General features: G+C 32.3%; 2 protein-coding genes across 2 annotated transcripts; both read left to right on the top strand.

The window, feature by feature from the left end:
- The first annotated feature begins 14,184 nt into the window (after positions 1–14,184).
- On the top strand, positions 14,185–18,843 carry LOC18033237 (protein HOTHEAD). The gene is made up of 5 exons (XM_006421763.2): positions 14,185–14,390; positions 14,503–15,144; positions 16,960–17,357; positions 17,942–18,495; positions 18,591–18,843. The coding sequence occupies exons 1-5, from the start codon at positions 14,321–14,323 to the stop codon at positions 18,637–18,639; spliced, it is 1,713 nt and encodes a 570-aa protein (XP_006421826.1). The 5' UTR covers positions 14,185–14,320; the 3' UTR covers positions 18,640–18,843.
- A 2,805-nt stretch (positions 18,844–21,648) lies between these two features.
- Positions 21,649–23,747, top strand: LOC18032728 (molybdenum cofactor sulfurase). Its single transcript, XM_006421761.2, has one exon. It carries the CDS (start codon positions 21,655–21,657, stop codon positions 23,551–23,553), a length of 1,899 nt encoding a protein of 632 aa, XP_006421824.1. The 5' UTR covers positions 21,649–21,654; the 3' UTR covers positions 23,554–23,747.
- Positions 23,748–25,963: the final 2,216 nt, after the last annotated feature.

Below are 25,963 nucleotides of genomic sequence, written 5' to 3'. Positions count from 1 at the left end.
ATACCAAACTCGCCCATAACCTACAAAATTACTCGCAGCGGATGGATTTGGGTGGATTTATGAGTACTATTGTCAGCCCTACAAAAACCCCTTTTCGTGTAGCACTCCCAAAATTAATTCATGAATATAATATAATTTTAAATCCCCAATTTAATTCCAAAACTCTCCCATTCTTACTCTTCTCCAAAGAAACTCTCTCTTTCTATCTACTGTCTTTTTTTTTTTTTTTTGTTAATAATGAATTGATGAACAATTCAAAGCAAAGCAAGAGAAAACAAGTCCCCTTAATTATAGGCTCCAGTGGTCAAATTAATAGATGCTACTTGCGCCATCATCCAAAAATGTGGTGCAACACCTAAAATTTGGGCATATCAAAACAAGAAGAGGCATTACTTGCGGAAAAGGAAAAATAGTTTGCATTTCTGTCTATTCTATACCAATATTTGGATCGAGAATTGGAAAGTCTTGAAATCTTAACAAAAGCAAAAAAGAAAAATTGCCTTTTTTTATCTTCTTTTATTGATCTTTTTATGCTAGTTAATAAGCTTGAATTTTCAATTAGAGTTCTGCTATTTACCCAGGGTTAAACCCCGAATTAAACCAAAACGACGTTGTTTTGTTTTTTATTTTTTATTTTTGTCCTTTTTGCTTCCATGAAACGTAGTCGTTTCAGCCAAACAAAAACAAATGTCTTCGTTTTCGTCTTCCTCTCCTCTTCATTTCACCATCCATTTCAGTCAATCGAAAGCGAACGTTGTCGTTTGACCCAGGCAAAAGTAAACCCAAACATCTTCGATCTTTAGTGCTGCAATTTGGTTGATCTAGTGCAAGTGCTTAATATAATTGCTCTGCAAGTGCTGAATTTAATTGCTTTGCAAGTGCTGAATTTTGATAGCTATTGTCATTTTCATTTTATTTAATTTTCGGTTGAAATAAAATGTTAAGAAAATAAGTGTGTTAAATTGCAATTGATATTCATTTTTCCTTTCCGCACTTGATTTGGGTGCTTAATGCCTAGTGTTGAGGATGAATGATGATGAAAATGAGATTTTGGTCCGGAAGAAAATGTGTACAGATTTATCTGCATTTTATTTTTAATTGCTCTGCATTTTGTGATGAATTGCTGTGCAAGTGACTTCTGCAATTTGTGCTTTGTTGGTCTATAATTTTTGTTGAATTGGTTTGCAATTTGTGCTGCAATTTGTGTTGAATTGGTCTGCAATTTGTCTTGCAATTGCCCTGCACCAATACGAACTACAAACGGACTTATAGGGCTTCAAATTTAGAAGAAAAGGCATAAACCTAGGTTTGCTTTTACTGGGCTGAGACGACTACGTTTCACGGAAGCAAAAAGGAATTGAAGAGGAAGAGGAAGAAAAGCAGTTGCGTTTTTTCTGTTTTCACTAGGCTGAAACAACTGCGTTTCATGGAAGCAAAAAAAAAAAAAAAAAAAACCAAAACGGCGTCGTTTTGGTTTAATTCGGGGTTTGACCCGAGAAAAGTAACATTTTCCTTTCAATTATGATTTTTTTTTTCCTTTTAAAAAGTGGAAAATGAGAGATTGAGATTGAAAACTAGTGGTTGAAATAAAAAGTAAGGAGACAAGGGTAATTTTGAGATAGTGTGAAATATATTTAAGAGGTACATTCAGAGACAAAACTTTTTAAGAAAATTAGGCAGCTGTCAATAGCTCTACTCTAAAATCAAACCTAGGCTCTTCAAATTAACTACAACAAGTGCTACTTGATATATTTATTTGATGGGTAAGCTTAATTTGCCACAAACGACTGCAGACTGCTCCAGACTTACTGAGTTTATCTCTTAGACATTTGAATATGGAGATTTTTTGGGCCACTTTTAAGTGCAAAAGATGCTGAATAAATGGAAGAGCAAATAAAGCCATTCGGTTGTCACTTCAAATAATTTATTACTTAGCCAAAAGAAAATTGAAAATGGCCTGAAACCCCTGAAGTTTTGCTTTATACAACTAGAACCCCCACTATATTGAGAAATTGATTATTAGACTACAGTATTGTTATAAACAATGGATATATCCCATACTCAATTTCAATTATGTACACCGCATCGTCTTATCAAATTGACATTAAAATATAGTGAAGCTATCATCATACACCCATCAAATGTAATATATTTGGTTCTATTTTAGTGAACAAATTTTGAATGTGCAAATTTAATTAATTAACCAAGCGTATGAATGAGTGTTTCAAAAACGGGGTTTGCACACTTCATTTAATTTTTTTTTAATACTGTTATACATGACTGTTACTAATATTACATTAGGTATTACAATTAATATTTACAAACAGATTCTATAATTGTGACATTTTTCGTGGCATGTACTCATCTGAAACGCTGCCCAGATTCTTTAAATCCTCTCAAATATTTGAGGGTTATCCACTCTACTCACATTTCGTGAGAAATAGACTGTCTCCACTCAATTATTTGATAATTGAGAGAGGATTGTAAATAACTCACATAAATATTTTTATGGAAACTCGAACTCTTGCATTCAACATTGTAATCGAACCCTTGCACTTAACATTGTAAGTGCAAGGGTTCTCCCACTGAACCAAAACACATTGGTCACTTCGTTTAATTTTTCAATCTAACGTAGTTGGGCATGCCACGTTTAACTTTTTTTTTTGGAATAAAAAAAAATGATATTGCCTTTGATAACTGATTACTAAAATGTCTTCATCATCTTTTTTTTTCTCTTTCTTTTTCTTTTTCTTTTTCTTTTTTAAAACACCAAAAGTTTGTCTGCTTGTCCCATCATTCATTTTTGTGTTCGTTTATTTTAGTTAATTTTATTATTATTCTTTTAAAAAAATGATTTTGTTATTATCAACTACCCCTAACTATGAGCTAATATACGTTGCGTTATTTGTGAGATCTATTATCTTTAAGAAATCTTAGAATACGCAGATCTTTGCACAAGAATAGTGCTTAAAGAACTTGTGTGCTGGTTAAATTGATATATAAAATCAGTAATGATAGGATTAATAATCCAGAGAACAAATTCTATGATGCTTGAGAACAAGAAATTTGGGAATTTTTTTTTCCTTCTCTTACTTTCTTCAAGATTCGAATTTAAATAGTTAATTAAATAAATTACAATTGCTTATGTAGTTATTTGGTTAGTAAAAAATAAATGGGGGATATGTTCTCAAGTAAATATGCATTTGGAATATTATCTACAGAACTCGATATGTTTATTGCCAAAAAAAAAAAAAAAAACAATTACGGACCCTATGTTTAATAACAACCCAAAAAGGCATTTACTAGCCATGTGTTTAACATTGTGAATTTATGATCCACTAATAGGATATGTGTTGAGGATGGGCCTAGCATGATCGGTAGTGAGGGTGGGCCTAGCGTATCTAGGTATTTCCAATTCAAAATACTACTTTGGAAATGGCCCATCCTATATTTGAAATTTTAAGCATTATTTCCATTTATAGTTAAGAGTCCAATTAATTTGGATCAACTCGACGGTGAAGTATTGATTATTACCGTATGATTATATAGATAAATATTATATCTTTATTCACTATTATGATTTAATAGTCATCATCAGTGTTCCACCGTAGAGCTGATTCAACTTAACCACTGCTTTGTAATTAACATCTCAACTTAATAATCTCTTTCAAAATATGAAATTTTAGTCGAACACCACACTTTAACTATTTACCGATAGGATTTAGTTTTAAGACGAATAGAAGTGACACACATACTGCATTCTATAAGCTTTGGAGTTAACAGGGGCAACTTTACGCTTAAAAGTTGGAAAATGATACTATTTATGTGGCACGTTGAAAATAAATAGATTGATTTTAATGTTACTTGGAGAAAAATTATCCAACATTTTTTTTAAAATTTAGGTACATTGCACAAGGCCCCTTTTCACTCTTTAAAGTACTACTTGAATTTGAACTCTTAACCTCTTGCCTCCATTGCAATAATCAAATCAACTAAATTATTCTTCAATTATTGAACGAGTCACATCTAAATATTTAGCTGACCATGCATATAATCTCAAGTTTTTGACTCATTTCTTATCCGCCACTAAATTTCAAAGAAAAAAAAAAAAGTCTTGATAGAAAATGATGATGGATGCTTTTTGGGACCCCCAACAAGTGATCGATCAAATAGTTTCCAACTGAATATTAAGGCCGCGACTCGGTCACCGGTCCCCAAAGCGTTCAAGTTGGTGCACGCGGAGAGGTGAAGTCCAAGGTCTCAAAAGGCTTCAAAGTCACACTTATTGATCAACAAATTAACTTGACCAAATTAATTCAGCTGAGATAATCATGGCCTCACCCAAAATTGGGGTTCAGTTTAATTGAGCAGTTGAAATTGTTACAAGTTTTTTTTTCCCCTCAAAAGGTGAGTGGGAGAGTGGGGAGGCCACAATTTCTTCACGCAATTTGCCTCTATTACCACATCATTCTCAACCCATTTTCCCACTCGCACTCCCTCCATTTTCTCAACAAAATTTGCAAAATTCCAAATTTGCTCTTGTTCGTTTATCAATAATATATTAATAATAGACGTAATTTTTTTTTAAGTGGTTTTGTTTTTAAATAAACTTCCAAATTCAATAATGATAAACAAATCTAGAGGTTGTATGGATCATGTTGTCATCATCACCACTATGGTATACATTCGTTTATGAAACATAAAAAAAAATAAAAATTCATAACTACTTTTTCGTCATTTTAGACTTTGTTTCCAATACTGCCAAGATATATATATATATATATATATATATATATATATATATATAAGAATACTAAAAAAATATAATTTATTTTTAAGGCATAAATTTGTTGTCGTAACAGTTAAGTAGTCTTAGATTACACCCAAAAGATATATTCTGAGGGATTGAAAGAGTGTGTTTTGGGTTTGGAAAAGTAAATTTCGTTGACCTCTTAAGAAACATCATAATATTTAATTCCAACTGCCCACTTAATTAATCGTTAATTAGGTGTGGATTAGAGTTCCGTATGCTCCTAATCTCTGAAATTGTACATCACATTTTCCTTTACATTTTTCTATAAACCTTTTAATTTTTTTTTATTTAGAAATCAATGTTCATCATTTTGGACCATTTCTCCAAGATCAAAAAATGGAGGTAGAAAATACTATAAAAAAGAGAGAGAAAGTCTAGCTCAGATACAAATATCATATATTTCTAGAATAAGAAATTGATGATAATTTTAACCACTTATTTAATTAATAGTAATTCTATATTTATAACTTTCACATACGGTCTTCATTTTAATAATTAGTACGGATGTTGTCACTTGAGAATTATTGTCCAATTCAAACGGCATATCTATATACATTTTTTTCGGTTGTCATGAAATAAATATGACACAAGATTAAGATATGATTGGTAATTATGAGTTGTGAACCGTAATTTATTATGCAATAATTGATGTTAAGAAGTACATTTTTCTATTGGACTTTCTAATTATTTCTTTATCACAAAATTATTGTTCTTGTTTTTTGACAATTCTCAAAATCATTACACTATATAACTTAACTTCTCACAAGTCTGCATTTTAATATATGCGAACGTCTGCGCCTAAAATTTATTGTGACACAAAATGACAATTATGGATTATAAAAACGAAATGGACCAAACAAGAACTCCACATTTTCATTTGTATTTATAATAATAAGTTATTTAATCGGAAAATTCTCTCGTGTCAAATTTTCAAAATAAATGATAATTTAAAACCTAAACAATTAGTTAATATTTTTAAAATGGAGTTATTAATGCTCAAAGAATATGTCATCAAACCTCGGCAGACCCAAAAGCCAATGTCCCTTTCGGTAATTTTATTGGAGCTTGGTAGGTAATCGGTTGGTTGTGATACACACTTGTAAACATTATCGGCCAAATTACTTTCTACACGTCGCCTATCATTGAACCCAACTCCGCCCCGAAGCACAAGCCAAAGACCAAACACTTGTATATAACTCAAACACACACAGATCTTTCATTTCATTTCTTGTCCTATAAAATAACATTAACAGCACTCCATATGCATATATAATAGATATATTTATCAAAACGCTCTCTTTGTAATGGCCCCTTCATCACCAACCAGAGGCGCAGCATCATCATCGGCAACCCTAGCCGATGCGGCGTCGTGGTACTGTGCCATTGTAATACTAGCTTTAATCTTAATCGGTTCGATCAGGGGGAATTCTCTTGCCGATGAGCCTCATGATTATGATCATGTGATGAGGCCGGGCAACCAGCTGCTGAACCGGCGGCCGTGCGATGAAATATACGTTGTCGGAGAAGGTGAGACGCTACACACCATCAGTGACAAGTGCGGCGACCCGTTTATCGTGGAGCGGAACCCCCATATCCACGACCCGGATGATGTCTTTCCTGGCCTTGTCATCAAAATTATCTCTCCTTCAACACCCAGAAAGCTCTTGAGGTAGTCATATGCATATATTTATATATATAAACAGTATACATATAGTATGTTGCTAGCTGATCATTGAAAAAAAAAAAAAATCAAATAGTTTTTTTTTTTTTTCCCCATGTCTCTTTGGATACGAGTTTTGTGTATACCATAGAAACAATAATTTCCTTATGGAATCAAACAAGATTTTCTGTACCTTTCTTTTTTCTGCATTTTTTGTATATACTGCAGCAACTGTTTGATAGATTTATATATAATATTGATTCTTGACAAGAATTGTTTTGAAGTTATGCCAGACTCCAAGATTATTTCTTGTTAATAAATAAAGAAAAAAACTTCAAATTTTTCTATTAAAATTAAACAAATTTTCCCACTTAATATTTAATGGAATTCAAGAATCTTGAGGTTGATTCACTTAATTCCATAATTTCTTTTTAATATGATGGTACGTACAACTCTTTCGGGTTTTTTGTTTTTGCTTTTTTTTTTCCTTAAATTTTTATGGCTTTTTTTCTTCTTTCCTTAACAAGATTGATTATAATTTGACTAACAACAAGCAGAAAGAACAAAATTGTTGAAAAAAATGAGAAAGTAGTTAATAAAGTTAATGACATATGGGGGGTGATAATTTGCTAGTGCGGGAAAAAAAAATTAAAGCAGCCATCGGCTCTCGTCTTAAGTGGGAAAGAGGTTTCAACTGCTTTGGCGATAAAAAAACAGAGAGTTCATTGTTCATTTGAAACTTTTATTACTTCTTTTTTCTTTTTCTTTTTTCAATTCTCTTTTCATTTATTGAAATGTTAAAAGAAAATTTGTGCGTACCCTGTAACTGACCTTATAAAATTCTCTCCATTTTGACACGTTTCTTAATTTTTGTGGGTTCACGTCACACTGCAGTTTGATTAATAATCTCACTAATCAAGCAAGGACTGCCTTTACCAATATTTATATATATATATACCTAAACCAATATAATTTTGAGGCGATTAAAAAATCATGCAACTTGTTAATATAAAATGTACACCGTATTGATTCGGTTAGGTCATCAAAGATGGTCATGAAATCTGATATTTCAGTAAAAAATAATTTAAATCAACAAATATGTTTACTGTATTATTATTTTGAATCAATCATCGGCAGAGAATACGAGCTTTTCTTCAAACGGACGAAGTCCTTTCGTGCAAAATAGAGCATGCAAAGCTTATTGTCAATGCATGAAATATTGAATGTAAAATGATATTTCAAAGGATCACCCATGATAAATATTTGAACGCAATTGATGCAATGTTAGGTAACACAAGAAGATAATATAAAATAGTTAATGCACTTTAAATATTGCAATAAATAATAAGAAGTTATAGCAATGTGTGAATTGATTTTTTGAATAATCGGTTCGATCCAAGAGGGAATAATAAAAAAGACCAAGAATGTGACCTGTTTTTTTTTTTTCTTTTTTTCTACATAGTTGACCTACCAAATTTAAAAGCAATAGATTAATTGCCTTAATCCCTTATTTGTCTTTGGCCTTTTGTGCATCCGCTGTTGCCAATCTCAAATAGAATAAATTAGGGTTGCAAGCTAGCTCCATGGGAGCTCGTATTGAAAGCAAACAATTAACATGTATATTCTTCAGGAGAAGTTTGATTCTCATTTACGAAACATATTTTAAAATAAATGCAATATCATTATTGAGACCTTAATAATATTATTTACCTATTAATTTAAGCTTTTGTGCTTGGTTGTTTTTCTGGCATGGTATTGTGTTAATCAAGGTCTTGTGTTTGATTTCACTATATAAAATGTTTACTAATGAGTTCAAATTCCTTAAGATGATAAAAATTTCTCAGGTACACGTCTCCACACTTTACAAAATACCCAATAAGCTCAAATTCAATCTTGTTTTGCTCACATTTGTAGAGTGCAATTGTTTGTTAGTAGAACGACCACTTAAAAGATAATATATTTATATTTTTTTTGAATGAATGATACAATATCACGATTAAGAGTGCTATTGTTGCCTTAATCATCAATCAATCAAGTTATCACGATACACCGAATCACATGGCTAGTGCATTGTTTTTATTTGAGTGCACAGTGTTGGATCTTTATCTCTTATATAGGTAACAATCTAATATTAACTTGTGGTGTAGTGGCCTTGACGAAGAAGAAAAATCTAAATTATATCGAGACATACGCGCTTACAAGTTGAATATGACATCTTGAGTAGGCAAGAACGAGGAAACTCCACCAAGTGTTTGATGTAGTGATTTATGATGTTCTGTTGCTGTTGCTTCTGCTTTTTTTTTTATTTTTTATTATTTCATATCTCCTTTATTAAAATAAGAAAAACTGAGGAGGAGGTGACACTTGTCCTTGGAACTAGATTATTGGGACACTGAAAATAAAACAAAGAAAGTTTCTTTTTAGGTCGAGTAATTTGAATCTATTAAAATATTCTCTACATTTTTTATTACAATAAAGTTAATTAAATAATTTACCACAAAGGACAAGATAATATAAATTAAGAAAATAAATAAATTCACTAATCTACATTTGGGACCAATAATCTTTCTACCTTATCTCATTCACTATCAAATGTAATTATAATATTCTTTAGCTAAAAAAGCTAGTACTCTAGCCATATAGATTTTTTGATTTTTGAACGAGGGTTCTCACACTTTATTAAATTACAAGAAAACTATTATGCCATATGGTATTACACCACTACACCATATATATAAGTGTAACAACTTTCTCACACCTAAGTGAGGAAACTCTTACTAAATAAGCACTTTCTAACTATAAATTTTAAATAGATAATGATTGGTAAAATAATTTTTCTATATATATTTACAGAATTCAAAAGCTTCTCTTTTTCATTTTATTCTCTCCATATTAATAAACCGATAATGTTTTTGCTATAAGTAGTAAGTCTATAGAAGCAAACATTCAATAGAAATAAATGATGGGGTCCTTGTTTGTTAAAAAAAACAAAGCCCGAGCTATTACTATGTTAGTTTAATTGTGATTTGATGGAAGAAGATAGGTGTAATGAAATCTTATTAAGACTAGAGAGAGAAAGCGACAGAAGAGCTAATTAAAAAAAAAATTGTCCACAAATTTATTTGATTTTAGTTTATAAAGGCATTTTTGGCATTTAAGTAGGTGGATGAAGTAAATCTAAAATTTTGAAATCCAGTAGTGGATGCAGAGAGTAAATAGATATAAAGAGTATTATAATAGGTTTAAATAACCTTGCTCTTTTCTTTTTAATATTAATCTTACCAGAAAAAAGTGATCAAAACACCCCTAATTGTTTGGTTGAATATTGAAATTAGTTATTTTCCCCTCAATGCTTTAAAACCCATTAGAACTCCCGACCTTAATTAATTGTCAACTGTTTTACTTCAAAACTAACGTTAAAGGCTATTTATTTCTAAACTGTGAGATTTTTCTATCATGAAAAGAAAGAATGACACTTCTGTCCTTTTCAAAATTTATTTTTACTACTTGAGTCCCTGGTAAATTTTTAATACCTTATTTTATCCTTTACATTAGACATTGTTGAATGGTAATGTGACATTCTCACATATAAACCAATTATTTTAAGTATATAACGTTATGTTTTTCTGTTATTGTTTTAACAAGAGGGATAAAATGAGGTAATTAGACATTTATCATGAATGGTAATAAAAAATTCTAAAAAAAAAAAATCAAATTGTCCTTTGATAGCGTATCAAACTGTTTAAACATTGTAATATTTGGTGGATTTGATGGTTTTAAATAAATAAATTGTTAATTTTTTTTCAAGTAAGAGGGGCTTTCGTCATTTGTGCTAATAAACAATCCATTGTGAAATAAAGAAATATAAAAGAAATTCATGTTAAATGTGAGACGCTAAACCTGAATCGTTTGACTCTGTTATACGATTACATCAGCATAAAAAATTATATGAATAGAATCAATAGATATTTATACGTGTACATCATATGATGATTGATGGAGAAATTGTGCCCTAGTAATTAGGATGGTCATTGTTTAAAATTAAAAGTTTGATGTTGATTAATTTCCCATATCGAGGGGTATCTGCTGGCTATCCTCATTTAAATCCAAGTGTTCAGTTAATAGAATAAGCGGAAATATTCTTATTAAAAAAATAAAATAAAATAATCGTTGATTCTGTTAGGTGGAGCAGTCTTAGATTAGGTGATAATAGCAGTTCAGGCGATGATTGATCGATTAGGCCTTCTTTTAATTTTATTTTTGTTTTTATCAGAAGGATTCATTGATTAATGATTAGGCTAGAAGGCCTTATAATACCTTTAAAATGCCTTATAAAAACGCTTTTTAACTCAAATTATCATTAATTTAGATTAATGATCAATGGCTATGGCCTTATTCTTGATGGTTGTAGAGCTTTAACTCATTTTATAGGAGATGTTAGTTTCTCTTTTGTTCCAAGGTATGCGAACACTGCTGCCCATGTTGGTGCAAGGGTGGGAGATTCTTTGTCAGGCTTTATAGAGTGGAGTCATGTTTCACCTCTTTGGTTAAATCCTTATCTGTTTGTTATTTCTAGTTAATGAAATTTTCATTTTATTAAAAAAAAAACTCAAATTATCTAAATAACCAAAGATATGTTATTTAATTTCTTATTGAGAATTCAATTAAAAGCTTAATTGAATTATTTATTCAAAAAAAATTTTACAACCACCACAATTCATAATTTATATTTAATTTTAAATTTTAAATGAAAATTCTTTCGAAAAAATTATTAAATTTTAGAATTATGGAGATAGAAACTATCTAATAAAAAGAATATAATTTGAGATTTTGGGATTTGTATGTATTTCACAAATAAAAGGTTGAAACAAACTTTTTAAGGTGAAATTTTATGAAAACTGTTTATTTTTTACATATAAATTTATATTTTATAAATTAATATGGGGTAATTTAGGAAATAAAATTTAAAAGGGGTGTTCAAAGGATTTTAATAGGGTGTTAAAAGCTTCACTCTTACTTGTTATAATTGGCTAAGGAGTTGGACCATTGGCACCCCTTTGAAATCCTTTTAAAACACCATTTTCAATTACCCTAAATTTAATACCAACAATATCCTTCTTTCTAAATAAACACAATTAATTTATGAATCTCTCAATTCTCTATCGTTATCTTGCTTCTAAAATTATTATACAATCTTATTACCTCAGACATCACACAAACAATTTCTATGGGTGATTTAAATTGAATATCTTTAAGATTATAGTGGAAAAAAAAATAGTAAGAGCATAAAATAAAAATCATATAATTTGTTCATAATTAAAAGCATGTGTTGGTTAATTATTGAAGAAAAAATACAGAGAATTTAAGGGAAAAAATTGCCTATGTGAGCTTGATGAGAGAGAAAATAAGAGAGTTTGGAGAGAGAAAATATATGCGAGATATAATAATAATAGAGTATTTATTCCTAAATGTAATCGTAATAGAATGAGAATTTTAAGAGGATTTTGGTGGGGTACCATTAGGCTATCTCTTCGTTAAGTGTCGATATCTATTTTTTTGTCCATGAGCTGAAGGCCTATTGTTTCGGTTAAAGTGCATTAGCTTTTTGATCGAATATTGACTACGCAGATAAGGCTTCACCCATGTAACCCATAATCAAGCTTATTCAAGCAGGCCCTTGTCAGTGGGATAAGCCTTAAATTTTGATTCAAACAGAGCCCGACTGAATAAATTACAAACTTAATGTTACTAAACATAAAGTTTGTAAAATAAGGTGGCTAAGGCATAAAACTATTTAGAAAATAGGCTATATTTTAATTAGGACCCTTATTTTTCTTAAAGTAGATTCCCTAACTCTGCCTACCAATTAAATTTCCATGTTTCTCTATATATCCACTAATAGAAGCTTAATTAAAACCAAGTAAATATAAATAAACCAGGTAGTCAAGCTGCACTGCCTTTAAAAACATCCATATACGGTATCTGAATTAATTGGAATTCAAGTAGGCAGTTGATCTACTTCAAAATTAAAAATCATCTTCTCCTTCATTGAATTAACCAATCTCAAAGAATGCTTTTCTTTTTTTATATTTTTAGTTTTGATGCATTTTATAGACTAGAGATTAATTACTAGGTTACTACAACTAGATATTATTAATTCTCTTCGATCGTAATCCTTTTCTTTCTTCTCCTTTGGTTGGTGAGAGGTCATTTCTTTGTACAATAGATAATGGGTTGCTTTTATAAAATACTTACCAAAATCATTATATTAAATATAAGATATAATCCTATAATTAACAAAAAACTTCATATATAATATTCACACCAGCCCTTGTTGCTATACGAACATGAAATTTTTCCAATTAAGTTTCCGTCAATTTACATTATTTACAGCCATTCTTATATATATGGAAGATGAGATTCTCTTTGCAAGTAGCATACCGCATCATCTGTATACCCATTTATATAATAAAATTTTGCTCACACGCTTTATGTGTGTGTGTGTGTGTATATATATAGTGATAATGAAAGAGAATTCAAAAGATTTAGAGCTTATTCATCAGCTGGTTTGAGACGGAGGATGGGTCATTCAATTGTAGGAAGAAAAAGGTTACGTGCACGAGCAAATAAAAAGATAGGAGAGCATGTCATCAATGTTTAAAATTTTTGGATTTGGATTGAATATTGATCTGATATTTGTGCTGACCTTATATATGTATATATAAAATTAAATGTTAACCGTAGATTGTTACAATGCTGAGCTTTGTGATGATCTTCTAGAGAGACATATTTGAGAATTATTGGATTAGAATACTCTATATGTTACGTAATTAAATCTCAACCATATATTACAAATGTAAACGTGGCCAATTGAGGAAGTTGGGTTTAAATACAGTGTTGAACATATATTTGTGTTGGGCTTCTAGAGAGGACACAATTCGTAGTTCTTGAATAAGAATATATATATATATGTACGTATGTATATTAAATCTTAACCATATATTACAAATGGACGCGTAGTTGATTGAGAAAAGTGGATTTAAATTCAATGTTGAGCTGATATTTATGCTTACATTCAAGAGACATGCAATTGGTAGTTATTATATATATGAAAAATTAAATTTTAGCCATATATTGTTTACATATTCACGCATGACATCATGAAAAGTGAGCACAATTCAACTTAGCATTAGATCTAAATTTCTAGAAGGATATGCACAAGTAAATATTGAGTAGGGACTGTTTAGGAGCACGATTTTGAGGAAAATAAGTTATAGAAAATTTGGCGAATGATTTGTAATTTTTTTTTCTAAATTTGTACTGAATTTAAAAAAATTAAACACAAAATCAATTAAAGCTGCGAAACTCGTTTTCCTGATTTTCAGTAATAATAATCCTTGTTTTCAAAAAATGATAATAAACATATACGGCTTTTGAATTCTAATAAAACTGAGGAATAAATGATGTCTGTCAAGCGTTATTAGGCGCTTAATCAATTTGTTTTGGAAAGTAGAGGGTGGGAGAGAGATTAAAGGACTGGTTTAATGTCACACGTCAAGCATTGTAACACGGTTTAAGAATTAATAACATTGAATCTTTATATGAATATGGGCAACAAATTAATGTCGTTGAACAATAACTTTGATTATGTCTCCATGTTAAAGTCTAAAACTGGGGACTCTCATTACACAAAAAGAATGTTGCACCGTTTAGACAGCTGGGAGCATGGCCAGCATTTTAAAGTGTGGTAGATTTGTTTCTGGTTCTTTAAATCAAGACCAAGATTCCATATATCTGTCAGTAAGTTAAAGATATTACAATTTAGAATTGTAAGTTAGATAAAAATTATGGGCTTGCAGTTTTGGAGATTTGCTGTGATCATTTTCTTGTTTCACGGCTTCTGTTTCGCAGAGAAAGGTATGCATTTTAATTTGTTAATTTTTTTTTTCATATATAAATTATCGACACATATATGTGTTTTATTAATTTAATTTTCATCATTTGTCTAATTTCAACATACATAATGCAGCTCCATACTATACGTTTGTCAAAGATGCAACCTCAGCTCCACTAATCTCGTACTACGACTACATAATCGTCGGAGGAGGAACATCGGGGTGTCCTTTAGCAGCAACCCTATCGCAAAACGCCACCGTTTTACTCCTCGAAAAAGGGGGCTCCCCTTATGAAAACCCTAATATTACAGACACGGGCAACTTTGCCACCACCCTTTTGGACCCTTCACCTACATCACCTTCACAACAATTCATCTCCGAGGACGGTGTGTACAACGCCCGTGCGCGTGTCCTTGGCGGCGGGAGTGTCATCAACGCGGGGTTCTACACGCGGGCGAGTTTGAGATACGTGCGAGAAGTGGGCTGGACAGAGAGCTTGGTGAACAGCTCTTACGAGTGGGTTGAAAAGAAGGTGGCGCATGAGCCACCGATGCTGCAGTGGCAATCCGCCGTGAGAGATGGGTTGCTTGAGGCGGGGGTGTTGCCCTACAATGGGTTTACGTTTGATCATATTTATGGGACCAAGGTTAGTGGGACAATCTTTGATGAGGATGGACATAGACACAGTGCTGCTGATTTGTTAGAGTATGCTGATCCTGAGAAACTTACAGTTTATTTGCGTGCTGTTGTGCAAAGGATCAAGTTTACAGAGACTGGTACGTAAATTAAATTTATTTGATCTTGTGATCTCATTAATTTTCTTGCATCTAACTAATTGTTATACATATTATATATATAGAAGCTGGCTATGCAATTAATTAAACAACAAACTGTGATTTTTTGTCTGTAGACCATTAAGATTTTTCTTCATGCGTATATACATTTACTAAATTTATTATCAACATATACAAATTGAATATTGGGTTTATTTTAGAGTTGTTATAACTATGTACTAAGAGAATTAAATACTTCAATTTCTGTCAAGTTTTGTAAAACTGTTTTCGAGCAAATGGTTTGTGAAATGAAAACGAAAATTTCGGGTGTGTGTGTGTGTATAATTTACGCTTTGTAGACTTGAGAATGGTAGTTTTAAAACAACTTTTCAAACATGGTAAAATATTCTAATTTCTAAAGGAATTTTTATTTTATTTTTTGAAAAACTTTGAGAATTTTTTGAATCAATTTTCAACGTACCTCTATTAGTTTAAGTATAGGTTTATATTATTTTGATCACGTTCTTTAACTGAAGCACTTAAAATATTTAGGGGTGGCTCAACCCTTTATGAGATCTTAGGCAAATTGATTTAAATAGGTCTTCTTAAAAATTTAAGGTAAAGCATATGTATTAACTTTATTATAAAAATTAATCATTTAAGATCAATTTTCCTATATTTCTAATATATAAAATTATTAATTAATTTTTTAAAATTTTGCTAACATTTCTTTCTCAAATGATAACATAATGTAGCTCTATCTTAAATAAATATAAACAACCTCATGAACAAAAAACAAAACTATTTTCGAAAATAAAAACAACACCCAATGAACATAATATATTTTCAAAAAGAAATAAGACAACTAAATAAAAAACTAGTTAAAAGGAGAATATAGAGAAAACAACCGGAAAATTTGAGATGAAATTATAAATTAACTTTGATGGTTTTAGGTTTTAAGCATTAACCAGTGGCCAAGAAAAGAAGAAAAAATAAACAATTGATTTTTTTCTAAAACATTATTACCAGTATTAAAAACAACAAACAATGAACAATTATTGTAGAAATTGACAACAATAACTGATTAACATGATAATATTTTTCATAAAGAAATAAGAGAGAATTAAATAGCAAAACTAATTAAGAATAGAGTAGAAAGATAAAACCTAAAAATTTGATATGAAATCACAAATTAAATTTCATGATTTGAGGCTTAAAGCAGTGACTAATGGTTGTAAAAAGCATAAAAAATAAATCGATAATTATTTGTTTCTAGTAATGCATTTACTGTGTCATTGTTTGAGGAAAAAAATGTTGTTAAAATGATTTTTTCTTTAAATAGAGGTTTAAAGGGAATAAACAAAGTTTTAATTAAAATTTATTAATTTAACATTACATAGAGATTTTATAGGGACTAAAACTGTTAATTCTGAAGATATATTTATAGGGAAATTTATTTAGGAAAAGATAATTATAAAGTAAATAATAAAATAAAAATTAATAAATACATAATCATGATTGAGTTAGCACCTATTTAGGAATTTATATATATATATTTAAATATAAAATAATAGACTTAACATAAATTTGGGGCCTTACTTTATAGTGGGGCAGTGGACAAATTAAGTTTATCTCAGCATCAACAGCCACTTCTGGACATATTGTTCTTCTTTCTAAATTTGTAAATGGACCCTTATCTTTCTTATAACGCTCACTATGGTCAAGTTAAAGATTACTGTTATATAAACTTGATTTTTTAAGAATTAGCAAATATAAGATATTATAGTGTTGTTTAAATCGTTTTGATCCTTGTTCTAGGGAGAGCAAAGCCAACGGCTCACTGTGTAACTTTTTATGATCATGTTGGAGCAAGGCATAGAGCATGCCTAAACAATGGAGGGAAGAATGAGATAATCTTATCAGCTGGTGCAATCGGAAGCCCACAGCTGTTGATGCTGAGCGGCGTCGGACCCGCCAATGAGCTTCGGAAACGTGGCATCAGAGTGGTGGTGGACCAGCCTAACGTGGGCCAAGGGATGTCCGATAATCCGATGAATGCCCTCTTCGTTCCCTCTGCTCGCCCTGTTGAGGTCTCATTGGTTCAAGTTGTGGGCATCACCAGGTTTGATAGCTACATTGAAACAGCAAGTGGTTTAAGCCTTGCTCCCTCTTGGGCTCAAGGGCTAACCAGAGACTACAGCTCGTTCCTAAATAAGGTCCTTTTCTTTTTCTTTAATGAATCCGCCAGGTCCTTATTGCTTCCATAGTGTTTGCAGTTATGAGTCTCAGAAGCTTTGCCAACATTTGGGCCAAAATTTGAGGTTTTTAATTGGTAAAACTTTCGGCCCAGTCAGACCCACCAAATGAAAATAATTTGTTACTTTAATTTTAAAAATAACTTTTCTGCTTTCGAGAATAATTTTTACAAAAAAAAAAAAAAATCCAACCAAACTCATTTTCTAATGTTTTTTTTAACACAAAAATTATCATCGAAAATAAATCTCAGCTACTACTAAATAATATATTTTCTTGAGATATCGCTTATCAAACCTGCGCTTCAAAGAGTTTTTTATTAGGCAGAATTGCCTAAGAACTAAATAGAATGGATTTTATTCAATTTAAACCTACGTAAACAATCTTTAGAATTTGGCCTCTGCAACTTTGACAGTTTTTGCATTTTATACATCTCTTTTTAGACTTCAATCTGTAAAAAGAAGTTTTATTTATTTACTGAGGACTGAGGTGTGTGTGTGTTTTGTAAATCCATTTAACAAGTCGTAATGTGAAATGTGAAATGCAGACAGACATACCCTCATTGGTGACACCAGAAACAGTGGCCGAAGCAGTAGAAACAGTTAACTCGTATCTCAATGGAACAATAAGAGCCGGAGTCATAGTAGAAAAGATAATGGGGCCGAGGTCCACAGGCCACCTTCGCCTCCGAACCTTGGACGCAGACGATAACCCTTCAGTAACATTCAACTATTTCCAGGAACCCGAAGACTTGGTAAGATGCGTCCAGGGAATGCGCACAATCATCGACGTTTTGAATTCCAGGGCCCTCTCCAAGTTCCGATACCCCGACGTGTCGGTGCAGGAGTTGATCGATTTAATGGTGAACATTCCCACAAACCTCAGACCGAGACACGTCGTTGGTGCTTCAATTTCCTTGGAGCAGTTCTGCAGGGACACTGTGATGACCATTTGGCATTACCATGGCGGCTGCCAAGTTGATAGAGTTGTTGATCGCGATTACAAAGTTCTCGGTGTTGATGGCTTGAGGGTGATTGATGGTTCCACGTTTTATAATTCCCCCGGAACGAATCCTCAGGCTACTTGTATGATGCTCGGAAGGTGATCATTTATAATTGTAGAAGAAACTGTTTTGTTTTGTTATAATTGATTTGGATGAGATATTACTGAGAATTGGATGCTGTTTTGTGGTGCAGGTACATGGGGTTGAGGATTCTGCAAGACAGAGACAGGATTTCCTTTTAAAAAAAATTATAAACTGAAGACTTAAAAATTGGATTTGAAGTTGGCTAATTATTTATGTTAATTAATGGAATTATGCATTGGTTCAGTCATGTTGAAGGATGTATATTAGAGTTTTAAGTCTTGTTAATGACTTTAAGAAGTGGGAGGGAATATGCAGATTATTTCATTGCTATGTTACCCGTTACTTATGTGGTAAATGAATAAAATGTATTTTTTTTTTGTCTGAACCACGAAGTGGTCTTGAGTGGGCCCCAACTATTGGAAGCACATTTAAACTTGTACCACAATTCAGATTAATCTCCACTCACACCGGGTCAGCCCATAAAAAGTAAAGTGCTGGCCAAAGTAGTGACTCCATACGAAAGTGGGACTTGAATTCCTGACCTCTCTTAAGGAATGAGAGTGCCGAACGCCCGAACCACTCACACCAGCCAACTTCGGTTAATAAAACGTATTTCTTTCAGGGACATAATAGAAAGAAACAAAACTTGTTGGGTCAAAAAAATAAAATATAAACAACAGTAAGCTAGAATAAAAATAACAAATTTAATTTCTCAATTGATTTTTGTTCGGCCTTGGGGTCGTTAACACACTGAAGCAAAATGAGCACTTTCTTATCCTTTTGTAATATTTTATCATATACTAGAAATTCCGTTTGATGAGACTTTGGTAGGTGTGAATCGCATTGAAATAATTATAGAATACTTTTGTGCTAAGAACGAGTCCACTAATATGAGGGTCTTACACGGGGTATACAAAATAATTGTTACCTACTGACTGAAAATAAAATAAGTAAAAGAAATTCAATTCAAATAGCATGTTTTTTGTTTTATTTTATTTTTCCATTTACTGAATATAAAGATGGGCCCAACATGGTCACAAAACTCAACTTTATAGATATTATCAATTATTTTCTTTATTTTTGTCCTCCATGCCATGCGAACTTTTTTTTTTTTTATTCCCCCACCTTTGCCTTTTTCTCACATAGAATCGGTAGTCAAACCTCACTTTAAATAAAAGTTGACCTTCTTGTCATCATAATTTCTAGACATGCTTGGTCCCAAAAATTTTTTTTTCCAAATCAATAGCCTAAATCAATAAGTTATACATTAAAGTCTCTCCACAATGACACTTTATATAGGAATAGTCTTCACATTATTCATATAAAATTTTAATTTTAATTAATAAAAATAAACTCTACATTATAATAAGTGATAATTTTTCTAGATCCCATAATAATAATAATTGGTATATTGTAGAGATATATGCTTTATTACATTAAGGTTTAAGATGGAATAAAATATATATTTTAAATTATTTGAAAAAAATTATTTATTTCTTAGACTTTTCAAAATGACTTTACTTAATCCAAACACTAAATAGATTTATAATTATGTACTAATTTTTTAAGTTATGCCTATCTCATTTGTGATTGTCCTTACATTAAATTTAACGTGCTCTATTAATTAATTATCAATATAGTGCACACTCACTTGCACTAAAGATATTAGATTATAACTTCATCTCATTCAAAAAGAAAGAAAGAAAGAAAGAAAATTGTACCTCCACATAATAATAAAATTAATTTAGTTATCATATTATGACTATTGAGAAGTTTTACTATAATACTTAAGGAGGATACTTATTGTATAACTTTTCTACATCCGCTCTCCATTTAATAAAATTTTGATTGCTAATCCCTTGTATTTTCATTTTCTTTGATTCCCAATTTATAATATAGTATTATGTATATTATGAAAAAGTTTAGGGTGTCGGAAGCAGATACTTGAGTGTAACAGAGAATTACAAGTTTTTAATAAAACACGTAGGGCTTTGTACCAAACAAATGCAGGATTGTGGGTATACTCTATATGTATTTAAATACTCGATGAAGATTAAAAATACATATATATTAGAATCGGGTATATCATATCGGAATATGCACTAATAAACTAGCAAAAATAGCTGTTAAAGAAAAGAATTGAATAATTTTGGCATAACCAAGCCATTTAATTAAAGTTTTCGGAGTGATTACAGGAAAAGATATGACATTTGGCAGGGAATCATTTGATAGTTTATAGGACAGCACTCATGGCCATTATTTTTATACAAGCAATTTCAGAAACCTTCAACAGGAAGCAATTGAGAAGCATTATAATTGATAAAGAAGCTCTTTTTGTACAGCAATGATACTATTGCCCGGCCAACATAAAAGCGGCTTTTGTCGTCCACTTCTGCTTGTTGCTTTCAATTTTCGCCTCCTTCCCATCAAACAACACAACTCAGATATTACCTTCAAAGAATAGCCATTACAACTGCCTTGCCAGCTACTCCTTTTAGGCTCCATTTGTTTTATTCTATTCTATTTTATTGTTTTAGAAGGTTTGTTGTCCAAGTATTTAGTAAGATATTTGTTACTTGACTTTAGCAATATCACTAATCATTTCCTATTATTGAAAATATAATAAATAAGAATAATAACGAATAATTTTTACTGGACAATTGGTAGTGTTTACCAAACCTCTATTAACTTTTTCTTGATTCTTAAAACTTCAGAGCAACACGATACCAAATGGCGTATAGTTTACAATTTATCATTAAGATTTTCTAAACACATGCATCATCGCCATTGTTCATGTTTCACAAACATGTTAGTAAACACGGGAATTGTTTGTGATTAGACAAACTTTATGATCAATTTGAATTCTCTTGAGCAAGACTTTCTTGAGTGTATGGCACTATGGTGCACTATGGTGACTGTGAAGTGCTCATGAGTCATGAGGAGCAAAATTTGACCAGACTTATTCAATGGGTTTACACCATGCCCACATCAACCAGACTTATTCAATGGGTTTACACCATGCCCACATCAACCAGCAAGTATGAAAGCAATCAAGGCAAAGTAAAACAGATGCTGTTGTCTAAGCCAATAAAGACAAAATAATAATAATAATAATGCTCCATATAAGCGATGAAATTTGATTGAAAGAAACAAGAAGAAAAGAAAGAGAGAAAATGCAGTCACCTTGCTTGAGAGAGGTCTCACAAGCATGCCTATGCACCCACGGTGGCTGCTGTCCGTCTCCTTTCTTCAGCTTATCACCTGATCCCCTCCACAAAGTCTCCAAGTCCAGAAACACTTCTGCGGATTGTCGCCGCGACTTTGCAGCAGTAACTGCTTCCTCCATCTTCCCAGACACTCAATTCACCAACCATGAGTCTCTCCCATCTTTGCAACAATCTTTAACTGAATTCACAAAAGCCTACCCTCAGTACTTTGATACATATCAAATTGACCAAATACGAGCAAAAGAGTACTATCAGCTCTCGCTCTCCAATCATACCTGCCTTGATTATTTCGGTATTGGTTTGTTTTCCTATAACCAGTTGCATAAACAGGAATCTTCTCCTTCTCATTTACGGCCTTCATTGCCTTCTCAAAATTTGGATATTCCTTTCTTTAGTGTGTCATACAAGACAGGGAATCTGAAGACACAGCTGCTTCATGGAGGGCAAGAATCAGGATTGGAATCCGCAATGAAGAAAAGGATCATGGACTTTTTGAATATTTCAGAAAATGATTACGGTATGGTGTTCACAGCAAACAGAACATCTGCTTTCAAACTTCTAGCAGAATCTTACCCCTTCATGTCCGTTAAAAATCTTCTGACAGTTTATGATTATGAAAGCGAGGCGGTGGAGGCAATGATAAGGACCTCTGAGAAAAGAGGAGCCAGAGTCCTGTCAGCCGAGTTCTCATGGCCAAGACTGAGGATTAATTCAGAAAAATTGAGAAAGATGGTTGTGAGCAAGGGGAAAAAGAAAAAGCAGAGGGGGCTTTTCGTGTTCCCGCTTCATTCTAGAATGACTGGAGCCAGATATCCTTATCTGTGGATGAGGATTGCGCAGGAAAATGATTGGCACATCTTGATTGATGCTTGTGCATTGGGACCTAAAGACATGGACAGCTTTGGCCTCTCCCTCGTTCGGCCCGATTTCCTTATTTGTTCCTTCTACCAGATTTTTGGAGAGAACCCATCTGGATTCGGATGCCTGTTTGTCAAGAAATCTACAGTTCCAATTCTGGTAGATAACACGAGTTCAGGGATGGTCAGCCTTCTACCGGCAAAGAAGCAGCTCTGGTTAACGGACGAGTTTTCAAGTTGTGAAACAGAACCTGAACAGACATCTAAGTCTAAGCAAGAAAAAGTAGCTGCAACAAACACTTTCTCAGGACCTATGTCCATTGAAATGCGGCAGTCTGGCAAATTGGAACAAGGAGAAATCTCCGAGGTACGAAGGGCTGAAGCTGATTCTATCCAACAGAAAAATGCCAATACGAATGGAGGTGGTGGCTCAGAGATTGAATGCAGGGGTCTGGACCAGGTGGATTCATTGGGACTGACAATGATTAGTAGGAGAGGAAGGTGCTTGATCAATTGGCTGGTGAATGCTTTGATGAAGCTTCAGCATCCCAACACAGAAGGGAATGCCCTAGTTAAAATATATGGACCAAAGATACGGTTTGATAGAGGACCTGCATTGGCATTCAATGTGTTTGATTGGAAAAGAGAAAAGATTGAACCTGTACTCGTACAAAAGCTTGCTGATCGAGAAAACATTTCGCTTAGCTATGGATCCTTACATCACATTTGGTTCTCAGACAAGTATCAAAAAGAGAAAGACAATGTCCTTGAGAAAACAGACAGGGAAGCAAAGAGCAAGAGTGATAACAATAGGAAAGACAAAGCCAATCTGGGAATCACTGTTGTTACCGCTTCACTGGGGTATCTGGCCAATTTTGAAGACGTTTACAGGCTATGGGCTTTTGTTGCTCAGTTTCTGGATGCAGACTTTGTGGAGAAGGCCAGATGGAGATACACAGCTCTTGATCAGAAGACAATTGAAGTCTGAGAATGCAAATTTCCAAAACAACAGAACGGTGTCAAATTATTTCTTTTCTGATTTTGAGTGTACAGAAACTCTAAGTAATTTTATGATCCTGCACAGGATATATGATGCATGCACTTTATTGTACACTTTCCTGCCCAGGTCAGTACTTAATTAAAATATTTGAACATACATGGCTGCACATTTTGCTTAATACAGATGACACCACCAATGTACCTATTTGTTACAGAATGCCCTCATTGCATACGACAAGGCTCCAATTTAAAGCAGGCACTCTGCACTTGGGAATATTTAATGCACAAGTGATCTTAGTAGCAAGCCATTTAATTCAACTTTCACCTTAATTTTCTTTATAGTTTTTCTACTTCCATAACTAGTAAGTTCAACAACGACTATGTAAGTATATAAACTGATATCTTAAATTTTCTTGAACTCATTTGGTGAAAACAGGAACTTCTACCAACTGAAAAAACAAAAGAAAAAATTCATAGCATAACTGGTAAAATAGAAGTCTAAGAAAAATTATTTAACTAAATATTTCAACCCTATTCAAGGTGGATCCTAGGGATTGGCCTTACCTGGGTCTTCGGGCACAAAATGAATTTTAAATTTGATGAACTTAGCTTTCACATATCAAACATCTATACTAATTTAATCCTGATTGCGCCATAGATGTCTTGTAAAATAATAATATATTAGCATACATGCATATAAACCAAAAGCTAAATCCTAGGGTGAAAGTTTGCAGCTAAATACACAAAAGTTGTGCAAGCATGAAGAGGTTTACGAAACTACATATATATAAATATTTGTATTGACTTAGAATTGTGAAGCTTGCTTTACAATTTAAGATCTTGAATATGTCCTGCTAACTTTAAAATTTATGTTCTTGGATATTTCTCGAATGTGTATTTGCTGCTTCTATTGTCTCGACTAATCTTTATGCTCTTTATCTTATGCTTTTTCTTGTTCTTCCAGTCTTTGTGCTCTTCTTCTTTTCTTGCTGTTCTTTTTTTTTTTTTAATACCCAGTATGCAGCCCTTTATATAGCTTGTGGAATGTGACATGCCCTTGACACGTGCAACGCCTTCTATCGTCCATATTTATTTATCCTATACAATACAGATTTTGAGAATGTTGCATCAAAGACATTAACCAAACCATGAAAAAGCCCTTCAACTTATTATGAAAAGTAATCAGCAGAGAGACATAAAACAAGCCTCAAGAAATTAGGATTCATTTTTAGTTGAGCTTTTTCAAAGTAAAAGATAAGTTTATAATTGGTCGTTATTAGATAAGGACGTAGGAAGAGTTAAATATTTACGCTACGCAATTTATTAATTGACTCCTAAGGTAAAATCTTTGAAAGCTCACAAGAATTAATATCTTAAGAAGACTAGTATATATATGAACCTTCAACAAAGACTAGTTTTTGGAACTTGAAAATTCATGAACCCACGTTCTGGAGCTACATGAGGCAGTACTATATATTGATTCATCTCTCACGAGCATTTCATCAAACATAACATGGCTACCACCATCGTAGTCGCCTTCTACGGAAAATATGTACAAGTTAGTTTTATGACTTGTAAGCCATTGAAGTTTCAAATATCAAAAGCTGTGCTGAACATACTGGTCATTTGGGCCCGCGTGCCTCTATCAGTGAACCAGTCCTTGTAGCCATGAAAAAAGGAATGCAGGCCCAAATGTAGTTTCAAGATTATTTAAAGTTGAATAAAATCAACTCCTAAACTAAAATAAAAAAGACAAATTAATTAAAATTAAAATTAAAATAAACAACGAGGACCATACTCTTATTTTTTACAAATTTTGTGTCACCTGTGTTTTAGTATTAGTGGATAATTAAGATTTAATTACTTTTTCTTTTTAATTTATTAACCACTAATCATATTAACAAAATTTACCTAAATGAAGATTAGATCAGAAGAAAATCTCGATCCGACGACAATACCTTGCCATTGTAAATGCTGACAAGCATGCAGCTTCTATAAGTATTTATTCTCACAACATGCATAACTATCACTTATTTCTTAAAAATTTTGAGTCCTGTGTCCCAAAACCTCATTGCCAACGTTGCTGTTGCTGATGACACGTGTAGGCCCTGGAAAAGCTAATGCCAGAGGGTTTTTGCTCGTTCTTAAAACAATGAGTGTTTACCTAATCAATTACTACTTAGTCAAACCATAAAGGCATGACTGATCGTTTTTCGTACAAATTCGACTTTTTGAGTCAAGTAAGATCCTCACTCATTGTCACCATGTCATTTATTTTCATATGTCACCACCATGTCATTTATTTAATAATTGAGACTTTTGGAGTCAAGCAGCCATAGTTTGTAGCATTATTTAATAAACCAAGAAACTCTCCGGCCAATCTGGATAGTTGATACTAA

This window comes from Citrus clementina, unplaced genomic scaffold (genome assembly GCF_000493195.1).
Source record: "Citrus clementina cultivar Clemenules unplaced genomic scaffold, Citrus_clementina_v1.0 scaffold_9, whole genome shotgun sequence".
Classification (NCBI taxonomy): Eukaryota; Viridiplantae; Streptophyta; class Magnoliopsida; order Sapindales; family Rutaceae; genus Citrus; species Citrus x clementina.
Note: the sequence above shows the minus strand (reverse complement) of the source record. Positions and strands in the feature narration are given on the sequence as shown.